Source organism: Gracilinanus agilis, chromosome 1 (genome assembly GCF_016433145.1).
Source record: "Gracilinanus agilis isolate LMUSP501 chromosome 1, AgileGrace, whole genome shotgun sequence".
NCBI lineage: Eukaryota > Metazoa > Chordata > Mammalia > Didelphimorphia > Didelphidae > Gracilinanus > Gracilinanus agilis.
Window position 1 is genome coordinate 394,396,734 of NC_058130.1, and position 13,507 is coordinate 394,410,240.

General features: G+C 36.3%; 1 protein-coding gene across 1 annotated transcript in view; it reads left to right on the forward strand.

The window, feature by feature from the left end:
* Positions 1-13,507, forward strand: part of CCDC68 (coiled-coil domain containing 68) — an 80,917-nt gene that overhangs the window by 37,833 nt on the left and 29,577 nt on the right. Inside the window, exons 3-6 of the mRNA XM_044657804.1 lie at positions 688-774; positions 2,863-3,006; positions 5,323-5,448; positions 8,509-8,637. Of these exons, the coding sequence (XP_044513739.1) occupies positions 688-774; positions 2,863-3,006; positions 5,323-5,448; positions 8,509-8,637 (486 nt within the window). The remainder of the gene's footprint in view (positions 1-687; positions 775-2,862; positions 3,007-5,322; positions 5,449-8,508; positions 8,638-13,507) is intronic.

Here is a 13,507-nt window from a genome sequence, read left to right on the forward strand (position 1 = left end):
CCTTCCTTCCTTCTTTCCTTCCTTCCTTCCTTCCTTTCTTCCTTTCTTCCTTGTTCCCTTTCCCCCTTCTCCTCTCCCCTTCTTTCCCCCCTTTCCTTCCCTCCCTCCCCCTCCCATTCTTCTTGTATTAAGACAAAAGAGCAAGGACTGGGTGATCAGGTTAACTGACAAGACATAGATAGGAAGTGTCTGAGGCTGTAGATTAGAACCCAGGTTCTCCTGACTCCAGGCCTAGTGCTCTATCCCCTGTGCCATCTAGCTACCCCAAAGTTTCTTTGTATACTTCAACCAAAAACAAAATATCATCAGATATATCTTCTATTCAGCCAAATATTAAAGAGATTGGCAAAAGTATATAAAACTTTGCCACTGTTTTGGAAATTTTAGTTATTTTCATATGTATTCTTTAGATTGTGTAATGGGTTTTTTATTGCTATTTTAAATGAATTAATAAAATATTTTTCAGTTTATCCATTTTAAATTCTAACATGGTAAATGCTGATAGATATTTCAAGTCCTCACTAATTTTTAAGAATGTAAAGGGATCCAGAGAACAAAAAATTTGAGAGCCTTTGGATTAGATGATCTCTAAATGTATTTTCTAGGTCTAAATTTTTTTAAGAGAAAGGAGACTACTGAAAACCTATTTCAATAACAAAATCATTTATTTTGTTTTTCTTTCTGCAGCTTCGAATTATGTTAGAAGATATCCGACACCAGATATTTAAGGATGAGATGTGTCATAAAATCCCAGAACACAAACCATGTTCGAAGGTATTGGCTTATTAAAGTTCTTTGTACTTCTCTTCATTCAGAAAACAAGAAATTGCTAAAGTCACCATGATTTTATTTCATGATTTTTTTAGGAAACTATAAAAACATTCCTTGAAGGTAGAATACTAAAGAAGACCCCATATGTTTGGGATGGGGAGTATTCTAGAAGTGGAAGCGGTCTTTTTTGTTGTTGTTGCAAGTTTCCCATTATGAATTATTACTATACCTTTTCTAAGGTTTCCATATCACCATGAAAATGACTACTCAGCATTTTAAAACCCTTAATTTCTGTCTTCATAACAACTCTAAGACAGAAGGGCAAGCCTAGACAAATGGAGTTAGGTGACTTGTCCAGGATCACACAGCTAGGAAGTGATTGAGGTCAAATTTGAACTCAGTTCCTCCTGACTAAAGGTCTAGTGCTCTATCCATTGTGTCACCTAGTTGATCCTCTACTCATTTATTATATGCTTATTATTTTTGCTCTATGCAGAGTAAGTAATGTATTAGGCACTGTGGGAGAGTTAGGGAAGGAGTCTTAAAGAAATAAAGGGCTGGATCTTTTTTTTTTGGAAGAGAGAGAATGGCAGAGCTAGAGTAAATATATCGTTTAAGAAGTATGGTAACCTTTTTGATTCTGCTGAGACCAAATAATAAATGAGAGAACTTTTCATATGAGGAATAATCTGATCTCTAAATAAATTTACATCCTTTCTAGGAATTTAAACATTTTACTGACTTGGGACCTCAATCATATATGAATTGCATTAAAAATTGCATTCAAAAATGAAAAGTTTAGCATTCTTATTTATTTTAATAAGTTTCTGTCCAGGGTCCTTAAATCTAACTCTAAAACTAGATCAGATTTTTCTTAGCTTTTATCTTAGGTACTTATAACTTCTTTTGTTTGTAAGAATTCTGTATGGATGATGTTCAGGCTATAAAATTATTGAATTAAGGTACCAATTTAATTATTTATAGAGTATACAAGAATGCCTGCTATCGGGGGCAGCTGAGGTAGCTCAGTGGATTGAGAGCCAGGCCTAGAGACAGGAGGTCCTAGGTTCAAATCCGGCCTCAGACACTTCCCAGCTGTGTGACCCTGGGCAAGTCACTTGACCCCCATTTCCTACCAAAAAAAAAAAAAAAAAAGAATGCCTGCTATCCTGGGTACAAGGTATAACTTCGACTTTCTCTTAGTTCTATTGATAATGTTGACCTGTTGCTTAGTAAGTCATCAGGAATAAGCTATCACTGGGTTACAAATGCACAGAAGGCAGCAGCCCACCAAAACTGAGTTATACACAGGTAGTGTTCCACACATTGTTGTTAATCAAGGGATGTTCTAAAAATAGAACTTTTTCTTTATCCAAGAAGCTGATTCAAAGTGCAAATACGCCCAATTCCATGACAAAGAGCAAATATACCCAGTTCTGTGTCCCATGAGGCAGAGCCAGCCCTAGAGTCAATTCTCAACTATATTCCGTACTGGCTTTAGAATCTGGGCAAGTCACTGGAACCTCTGAGTCTTCCAGGACCGCTCTTTAGAGCTTTCAGGCTCACAACAGTCATCGATAGATTCGGGTAGGAGTTCCTTACCCAGAGTTCCCTACACCAATGAAATCACACGTGTCAACAAAAATAAATACAACAAACATGATTAATGGGATATTTGAATTATTAACGATTACTAAATGACTTGATGCCCGATGTTGTAGGGACATGACATTTTTATATTTATTATTTATTTATAATATATTAATAATATTTAATAACATAAATATATATTTAAAATAGTAACATTATGTTACTATTTCTTTTCAATCAGAAATACCAGAACAGAACTTTATCACCTCCACCAACTTTATCACCCTTGTCTGGGTCTCTTTCAAGCCTATGGAAAATCTATATATAAGAGAGGGGGTATAGAAATTGGTATGGATACATAGTGAATTAATTTTATTTGTAAATCAGGAGTTTTATTTTATATTCCCTGGATCTTCTCTTCAACTTGTGAAACTCTGGGATGGCTCATGTTTTCAAAAATTTTGGATTTAAATGATTATCTTTCATATTTCTTCATTTCAGAGCTGTTGTTGCAATTTAGATGATGAGTGCGAGTGTCAAGCAAAGATCTCTCCGTGTGGTTTTAATTTGATTATAGAGAAAATGAAAGATAAAGACCTCCAGCTCCGAGAAATGAACAAAGAAAACGAAGTCCTAAAAATCAAGGTATAGTAGTTGAGATTGATTTCTCAAGTCAGTAAATCTATAAACTCCTAGACTTAGTAAACGCACAGGAGGCAGATGGGTAGCTCAGTGGATTGAGAGCCAGGCCTAGAGATGGGAGGTCCTGGGTTCAAATCTGGCCTCAGACACTTCTTAGCTGTGTGACCCTGGGCAAGTCATTTAACCCCACTGCCTAGCCCAGTGGTCAGCAACCTTTTTGGCTGTGAGAGCCATAAACGCCACATTTTTTAAAATATAATTCCGTGAGAGCCGTGCAGTGCTCACAGTGCGCACTCCTGAAACAGTGTCTGAAAAAAAATTGACTTTATGGCTCTTGCAGAAAGAGCCAAATCTGGCCCTCAAAAGAGCCAGATATGGCTGGAGAGCCATACGTTGCTGACCCCTGTCCTAGCCCTTACTGCTTTTTTGCCTTGGAAGCAATACATAGTATTGATTCTAAGGTAGAAGGTAAGGATTTAAAAGAAAATGCACAAACACAGGGGCAGCTGGGTGGCTCAGTGTATTGAGAGCCAGTCCTGGATATGGGAGATCCTAAGTTCAGATGTGACCTCAGACACTGAGCAAGTCACTTAATCCCTGTTTTCCTAGTGCTTTCTGATCTTTTGCCTTGGAACCAATACTTAGTATTGATTCTAAGATGGAAGGTAAGGGTGGGGCTTTTTTTTTGTTTTTAAAAAAAGAAAATGTACAGAAAGGTCAAGGTAATTAATTGTGAACTTTCCTTAATTCTGCAGCAAGGATCACCCAGAGACCATTATAGAGTTTCTGCTCTCTCACTTGATGCCCTTGATTTTTTCACTGGTGTGCCACTCTGTCTAGGTCTTGTATTAGGCAGAAGAATTGGGCTAGGTTTAGTGCTGAGGTAATTTTTTCCACCTATCAATCTACTTTCAACTTTCTCAGCTTTCCATTTCCTGGGACCAATAAAATTTGGATACTACTTTCAGTCACGTAGAAAATTGGCTGAGTACCTTGGGTAAGCCTTTATCCTCCTGCTCAGTTGAGGTCTTGGTGAAATGATCTCCCCATTCTTTCCATCTCTAAAATCCCAGGGTGAGGGTGGAGAGGCCTTTGGAAGGTATACCTGCTTCTTTATATATCGAGACATGGAAGTCCCAGAAAATGGGTGAAATGTCGAGTTTTCTGGCAGTTTCCTAAGCTTATGACTGGGGATTTAGGAAGGACGAGATCACCATAAGTACAAGAGAAAGGTGGCAGTCGCCCTGCCTGTGTTTAGAGCACGTAAATAATAGACAATAATTATAAAGTGCTCAGCATAGTGCCTGGCACTCTAGTAAGCGCTATTGGGTTCAGAGGTCTACCTGTGACATCTCTATACTACAACCCTTGAAGTTTTAGTTCATTGCTATGAGCATTTATTTGCTACATAAAAATGGGCCGCCACCTTGTAATGCTGCCAGGTTACCAATGGACAAGAAAATGACTGGTAAGGCAATGTGGACTTTGGGGAGGAAATGTTTGCAAAGCCATTTTAGAGTGCTTTGAGATCCTTTGAAGGGAATTATTTTGTAAACACAAGTACTCATTATACAGTATGACCTTGTTTTACATGAACTCAATACCATGAGCTCAGGTATACACAGGATTGACAACTGTAAAAAATAAAGGCAGAAAAACATGTAAAATCAAAAATTTTAATTAGGTCCTAAATTCTCACCATTTTCCCAAGTGGTATAAAGCCTCACAGCGGTTCCCCCAATCACTGTCATTCTGGGTCTGAGAAGCTTTAGTATGAGTCATTACATTGTGTTGTACCAAACATTAGCTCTCCTATCAGTCCTTGTCTGGAGTTCTCGCTTGTGCCAAGTTTTGTCCAGCATGATAGCAGGACTTAATAATAGCCATAAAGGACAAGAAGTAGTGATGTTGATAGCTCTGAAAATTTAAAAAAAAAAAGGCATAAAGTGCCAAGGTATGTTTTTATAAGAAATCCTATTAAGTAGTGAGGTTCACTGTTATGCATGATTTTCAACTTATAAGAAAGGATCTTAGAATAGATCATTAGCTTAAGACAAGGCCCTACTGTATATATTTACCTAGATACCTAATAACAATTTGGCTGCCTTGTTGGGCTTTCTAATTAAGAAGTTAATCATTTGAAATCATTTTTTTTTCAGCATTTCTGTTTTATTTCTCTTTATTTCTCTTGATTTTCTCTTATGGTCCAAATGGCATTGGTTGCTACTTCTTCATTTTAGTTTTCTCTCAAATATTTTGAGGTTAATACTTAAAAAAATATAAATATCATTTGGTGGTCTTTTTTTTTTTTTTTTTTAGTTGGAAGCCTCAAGAGAAGCAGGTGCTGCAGCCCTAAGAAGTGTTGCCAAGAAATTATTTGGGGACTATGAGAAACAGCGTGAAGAACTTAAGAAAAAGCATGAGAACGAAAAAAAGTTACTACAGGTATAAAATCTCTTGTCCCAATCCTCTCAATCCATCCAATTTCCTCCTTAGGAAATTGATTGTAAAAGAGTTACTGGCCAAAGCACTAGTTTTTAACCATCTGCGAAAGCAACCAGTGGAGCACGAGGAGCTGTCTAAGAGTTAAATTAACGTACGATACTTTTAAGTATTATTTTTATAAAGTTTATTATCTAACAAAATAGAAGCACGTGACTAAGTTTTCTAGCTGCTCAAAAAGCCTACTCCACCAAAGCTGCCGACGGGGAAGGAAAAGCAACCGAGATAGACCTCCACCCAATTTATATCCTGTCTAGGTCAGCCTGTAATGACAGAAAGTGGGTGGGGTTCTGGGGATCGTAGTTTTGCTGGGGATCGTAGTTTTTAGGGTAACAGATTTTAATTACACACACATGGCCTTTCAGGGAGTGTTTACTTGTTGCTGCTATAGGGCAGCTTGATGGTGCAGTGGATAGAGGGCTGGACCCGGAGTCAGGAAAACTCATCTTCCTGAGTTCAAATCCAGTCTTAGAAACTTACTAGCTGTGTGACCTTGGAGAAGCCACTTAAATTCTGTTTGCCTCCATTTCCTCATCTGTTAAATTAGCCAGTGAAGGAAATAGCAAATCACTTCAGTACCTTTGCCCAGATAACCCCAAAAGGCTTCAACAAAGAGTCAGAAACTACTGAAAAAGAACCATCAAACAGCAACAAACAAACAACAAAAGTTGATATCTGGCTTCTGACCCCAGCTCTGTACCCAAATAGGCTACTATAGAGCCTATGGACAGTGTGATGTTATGGAAAGAAACTGGCTGTGCAGTCAGAGGACCTAAGATCAAATCCTACCTCTCTGATTCTTAGGGGACTGGACCCAGTGCCCTGTAGTCCCTTGGGGCCTCTTCCCACTCTTAAATCTGTGCTGTGATGATCTTCCTATAGTATGACAGGGCTGACATGGACACAGTTATCAAGCGGACAAATTTGCCTCAAATTCCTCTCTCTCCCCACATTGCCTGGTGTGGTCCTGCTGCCTCGGGGTTCCTCTTTGTGCCTCTGAGAGCCCAATAAATGCCGTCTGACAGCAGACCCATAACCTTGTGAGCCCATCTTGGGAAAGGGGTTAACTGATGTGATGTCCCAAGAAACAAGGTCATTGGCACAGAAGAAATGGTGGCAAGGCTAGAAATTTCAGGGAAAGTAAGAGGATAATGGGGTATGGCATGGAACAACTGAAGGCAGGAGACCTATATGCGAGTCTCAGTTTTGCTATAAAACAATGATTTAAGCAATTGTGTCTCAGTTGGCTCATCTACAAATTTAGGAGGCTGGTCCATGTCACTCCAAGGTCTCTTTCAGCTCCAACCTTCTAAGAGTCTATGAGGCATTCTTACCTCTAAAATCCTTTGGTCTTTCTATATCCCCAAACTTGTAAGATCCTAGGTGAGCCCTTGAAGGTTTAAATGCTGTAGCATAGAATTGGGCTCATTTCTTGATTATACTTTCTGCGTCTGAGATGAATAATAGAGAATAAAACTTTATTTTGTAAAATCTTAGTTATAATTAACTGGAATTTTAATTTTATGTTTAAAAATGTCATTTTTAAACTATGAATGGGGAAGAGAAGAGGAGGGAATAAGCATTTATTGCACTTTCTATGTGCCAGGTACTGTGCTAAGCACTTAACAAAAGTTATCTTATTTGATCCTCAGGTAGGTTCTATGATTATATGCATTTTACAGTTAAAGAAACAGAGGCAAAAAGAGATGAGTTGACTTGTGCAAGGTCATAGTAAATGTGTGAGGCTGGAATTTAATTTAAGTCTTCTTGACTTTAATTTTCCTGACTTTTTCTCACTCTAGGCCCAGCATTCTATCTATTGCTCTACTGCTGCTAGGCAGGATATTCACATTTTCTATTCTTACCATTCTGGTTTGTCTTAAAGTTATTAGAATTTTTTGAGAGTTATTATTGCATGTTCTAATTTAAAGAGCTAGAGATTTGGAATAAATTATCTAGATTAAAAATTCTACTTGATGATTACCACCCATAACTTTGGGCAGATTTAACCTCTGTGGGGTTTCCTCATCACTAAAATGCAAGGGTAAGACTAATGGCTTTCAAGGTTCCTTCCAGCTCTAAATTTATAATCTATTGATCCTTCTATTGCCATATCTCCATATATAGCATTACATATTTGCTTATGCAATTTTGGCACTTGGTAAATATTTTTTTCTTTCATCAAATCTGCATTTCCAATGATTTCAAACTACTTTAAAAAATTACTTGTTTATTTGTTACATTAAAATACCCAGTTAATTCTCTCTCTTCCCTTCCCCCATTAGAGAAGGCATCATTTGACAAAAAGATACCTGTATATATAAAACTATGCCTTATTTATTTCTATTTATCAGTTTTTTTTTCTGAAGGTGAACATACAAAAGTCATTCTTAAAACAATATTTCTGTTGCTGTTTTTTGTTTCTTGCTTCTGCTTGTTTTAGTCTTCATAGTTTCATGTAGGTCCTTCCATGTTTTTCCAAAATTGACCTGCTCATCATTTCTTATGACTTAGTAGCATTCCATCACAATCACATGCCACAACTTGTTTAGGCATTGCTCAAACAATGGGCATCCCTTCAGTTCTGTGCCGTCACAGAGAACTGCTAGAAGTATTTTAGAACATGTACATTTTCTTTTTTCTTGATCACCTTAGGAAATAAACCTAACAGTGATATTTTTGGGTCATTAAAGAAAACTTTGATTTTAAAAATGGTTACATGTTTATGCAATTTTTTTCCTCTCTTTTTGGTTAGCTTAAATTGTACAAGGATAATAACCCAGTTTAATTACTTGTCAATTCTAGAAGAGGGCGGAAAGAGGAGAGGGAGACAACATGGATCATATAACTTTGGAAAACTTAGGTGTAAATTTGTTATTGGAATAAAATAAAGATAAAGCAAAAAAATTGTAAAAGAAAACTGATGATAATAGGTGTATAGAAACTGAGGAGTGGCTTAGAAATGAATATTCTTATATTGACAACTGTGTTTTCCAACCACAGGTGAGCAACTTTGAAAAGGAACAGAAATACAAACAGCATGTAGAATGTTTGAAGCAAGTAACTCAAAGACTTGAAGGAAAGCATGGCCAGATTGCGAAACTGGAAAACCTTGTCCAGAAAATGGAAGCGGTAAGTTCAGCAAGGTGGGAAGCTGATCAAGATAAATTGGTTTATTAGTTAACCAAAGCCTTCATCCAGAACACTGAAGCAATGAGCAAATAACTCAAAATATTAGAAAATAAAACTTTTATTTGGTTAGCTATGTACATCTTCATTAGCTGGAGGAAACAGAATGACATAAAGCCTTAATATGTTAATGTTTATGACATTTTACATTTTGTCCAAAGGCAGTTATTTTTAATAGAAATTTAACATTATAATGTATACAGACCTTTTGGAAGCCCAAACAAAAAGACCTGAGATTGTGATTTATAGTGATTTAATATAGTGATGTAATAGATATATTATGATCAATGTGATTTATATATATATATATATATTGTAATGTATTTATATCCTTGTTTGTGTTTAGGGAATCAAGATTTTAAAATGGAATCTTTAAGGTATAAAAGTTGCCTTGTCTCCCCATTCTTTGTTGATGTTAGAGACAGTGGCTATTGGACACAGATTAATGTCAGATTTTTTTTTTGTTATGTTGGTTGGTTTTTTAAAAATTTATTTATTGAATTAATTAATTTAGAATATTTTTCCATGGTTACATGATTCGTATTCTTTCACTCCCCTTCTCCCTCTCCCCTCCCAGAGCCAATGAGCAATTTAACTATTTCCATATTATTATTATTTACATTAGAGTGATCATTTAGAGTCAATATCCCCAATCATATCCCCATCGAACCATGTGATCAAGGAAATGTTTTTCTTCTGTGTTTCTACTCCCACAGTTCTTTCTCTGTGTGTGGATAGCGTTATTTCTCATAAGACGCTCAGAATTGTCCTAGATCATTGCATTGTTGCTAGTAGAGAAGTCCATTACATTTGACTGTGCCACAGTGTTTCAGTCTCTGTGTACAATGTTCTCCTGGTTCTGCTCCTTTTGCTCTGCATTAATTCCTGGATTCCATCGTTCCAGTTCACATGGAATTCCTCCAGTTCATTATTCCTTTTAGCACAATAGTATTACATCACCAGCAGATACCACAATTTGTTTAGCCATTCCCCAATCAAAGGTCATTCTCTCATTTTCCAGTTTTTTGCCACCACAAAGAATGCGGCTATATTTATTTTTGTACACGTATTTTTTCCTATTATCTCTTCGGGGTACAAACCAAGCAGTGATATGTCTCCATCAAAGGGCAGGCAGTCATTTAAAACCCTTTGGGCATAGTTCCAAATTGCCTTCTAGAATGGTTGGATCAATTCACAACTCAACCAGCAGTGCATTAGTGTCCCAATTTTGCCACATCCTCTCCAACATTTATTACTTACCTTTGCTGTCATATTAGCCATATGTTGGTTAGTTTTACTGAGATTTTTTCTTCTCTTTTTTTCTTCTTTATTGTTGCAAATGGTGCTCTGGGAGCAAGTGGGAGAGAACAGGTTATATGAAAACAAAAAAAAATTTTCAAAAAGTTATTTTTAGAAAAGAAAAGAAGAAAAGGAGAGTCAAACTTAGGTTAATTTGTATACTGGATACATGATGAACAATTCTTTTAAAATTCCCTTTTCTCACACAATTAGAACAGAAAAAGGATAATCTGTGAAAACATGACTTCATATATATTGATTTTGGAAGAAAAAAACTCCTTTTTATTGTTATCTTTTATTTTAAAATTGCTTACATTTTGCTATATCCCCGTCTCTGAGAAAGCCATTCCTTTTAACTAAGAATTTTTAATGAAAAAAGAAATAAGTAAAAAAAAATCAGCAAAACAAATTGATAGATAAAAATATATCTGACATATATTCTAAGTGCCTTTACTCTTAAATATTTTCAGTTTTATCCTGTATATAGCTTATTTGTATATAGTTATTTGCATATTGCCATGTAACCCTGTTTGCCTCAGTTTCCACATATATAAAATGAGCTAGAGAAGGAAATAGCAAACCTTCCAGTTTCTTTTCCAAGAAAAGCCAAAATAGAGTTTTGTTGAAGGATTATTTTGAATAGTGAGTTTGCCTACTAAATTTTTCCTATTGGATTTAAGCACATTTGGTTTATACAGATTTTTAGGGGCACATTTTTTAAAAAGTAAGATGCAATTATATATTGTTTATATAGAATAGAGGCCAAGAATATTGAATAGTTCTTGTGGGCTTTTTAGAATTGATACTTGAAAAAAGATCAATTTATGTATTTGTTAAATAAATATTGCATTTTAGAGAATTAGTCTTTATGTAAGGTAGATGAGACTAAAAGCACAATTTAAAGTTAAGTATTTATACATAGGAGTGCCTTTGTCTTACCGATCTATATCTTGATTTTTAAGGGATTTTTGTTGTGAGAGAAGCTATTTAGATTAATTTTTAGACTATTAAATTCCATTAAATCATCATCTAGTTTTAATAATCTTAATTCCTTTAACTGTGAACTACCACAATTTTCTGACAACAGTTTCACTGTAGACATTTTAACAATATGTCTTCTATCCACACGTAAAAATTATATATTATTTCTTGAAAGATAAAACAACAGTAATGACTCTATTTAGAAGATTGCCTTCTGATCATAGGTAAAAGGGCAAACATCAGACTGGGAGATATATGACCATTGAAGTTGTTTGCCACTATGCAAGCACAGATTGAGTATTTTAAGTTTTTTTTTTTTTTCTAGTCATGTCTAACTCTTTGGAACCCCATTTGTATTTTCTTGGCCAAGAAACTGGATTGTTTTGTCATTTCCATCTCTAGCTCATTTTACAGATGAGGAAATTGTGGCAAACAGAGCTGAGTGACTTGCCCAGGATCACACAGTTAATAAGTGTTTTTGAAGCCAGATTTGAATCAGGAGGAGGAGTTTTCCTGACTCAGACTCAGCGCTCTATGCACTGTGATAACAGCTAGCTACCCATGAAATCAAGTACCAAAGTACCAGGGCCATATTAAAGAGAGAGGTCTTATGTGTGTAGAGGTTCTGTTTTATACTGGTGACACTGTGCTGGTTGCATCAGACTGCAACAAAAATGACATCTATATCATCTATATTCGGAGAGAAACCAGAGTTCAATTCTTGCTGTATTACTATGGAATAATGGGCTTAAAGTAGGTTATCTTATCCAGATCCTAGCTTCCTCTACCAATAACAGTTAGGCATCTTGTATTTTCTGTCTTTGACTTTTGACTTGTTGATCTATATCTTGATTTTTGAAGGATTGTTGAGAGGTAGGAGGTTTAGCTTATTAATAAAGTATTTAATCTTAACATTATGTGATAATAGTAATAACTGGCATTTATATTTGCATTAAACACATAATAAGTTTTGGAGTAGTTTGCCATTTCCTTCTCTAGCTCATTTCACAGATGAACTGAGGCACACAGGGTTAAGTGACTTTTCCAGGGTTACATAGCTAGTAAGTGTCTAAGGTTGGATTTGAACTCATGACGATGAATCTTTCTGATTCCAAGCCCAGTGTTCTGTCCACTAGCTGGACAAGTACCTCTGCTGTGAGCTTGCTGAGCCCTCTTCAGGGCTTCTCATCCACCTTTGGTGTCCCCCTCTCCCTCACCTCTCCCCCATGGCTCCAAGAAGCTGTGATGTGCACAGTAGCCACACAGTGGTAAAATCATCTTGGTGGATGGGCTAAAAGCAGGTTGAGGCTCACTGAATGGCCACAGTTCCGTTGGTGAGTTAGGGAGCTATATGGCCCAAGCATGTAAAATCTCCCCCTTGCCATTCTGGGCCATTACTGAGCATCCTCACTTTTGTCTTGTCACTGGTGTTTGATGACTCGGGAAGAGAGACTGAGGCTAATGACTTTAGGCGGCTCCCTCTCTCTCTCACTTAAATGCAGTTTACAAGTCCTGGTGTCTCTCTGGGATGTCACTGGCCCTCTTTGAAAACAAAGGAAAAGCAGCAACAATATTAAGTACATCTTTATTATTATTTAAATTAGGGATGTATTTACCTTAAGGTTTGATGAACACTACAAATATTCTCTTACTTAGTCTTCATAACATCCCTGGGAGGGAGGTGCTGTCATTATCCCCATTTTATTGATGAAGAAACTGGGACAGGCAGAGGTTTAAGTAACTTATTTAGGGTCACACAGCTAGTAAATATCTGAAGCCATATTTAAACCTCAGTCTTCCTGATTGGAGGTCCAGCACTCTACTGTGCCACATAGCTGCCTTTGCAGCTTCAAACCGACATGGTGTGAAGAATGTTTTGTATTCATTGTTGGAAGACATTTTTGGTGTAGAATTAGGACTGGCTGATAGAATAGCTTGGTTAACTAAATTTCATTTTAAATGATAAGACAGAAATTTTCCTCAATTGGAGACTTCAGAAATTAACTATTTAAAAATTATTTATTTTAAACATTCTTTTCTTTTTAAAATTTGAGTTCCAGATTCTATTCCTTCCTCCTACTCCTCCTCCACCAACTGGAGAAGGCAAACAATGCGATCTTAATTATACATGTGAAATCGTACAGAATGTATTTCCATTTTAGCCAAAATGTAAAAAGAAAGAGAGAAAATTAAACTTTAATTTGCAGTCAGAGTTTATCAGTTCTTTCTCTGGAGGTGAATGGAATTTTTTTCATCAGGAATCCTTTAGAATTGTCTTGTATCATTGTATGGATCAGAGTAGACAAGCCTTTCACAGATGATTGTCATTACAACATTATCTCCTTGTTCTGCTCACTTCACTTCAGTTCATATAAGTTTTACCATGTTTTTTCTGTAAGCACTCCCCTTGTCATTTTTTATAGCACAATAGTACTCCATCACAATCTGACAGCACTTGTTTAATCATTCCTCAATTGATAAGCATCCTCTCAATTTCCAATGCTTTGCTACTACAAAAAGAGCTGCTACATAC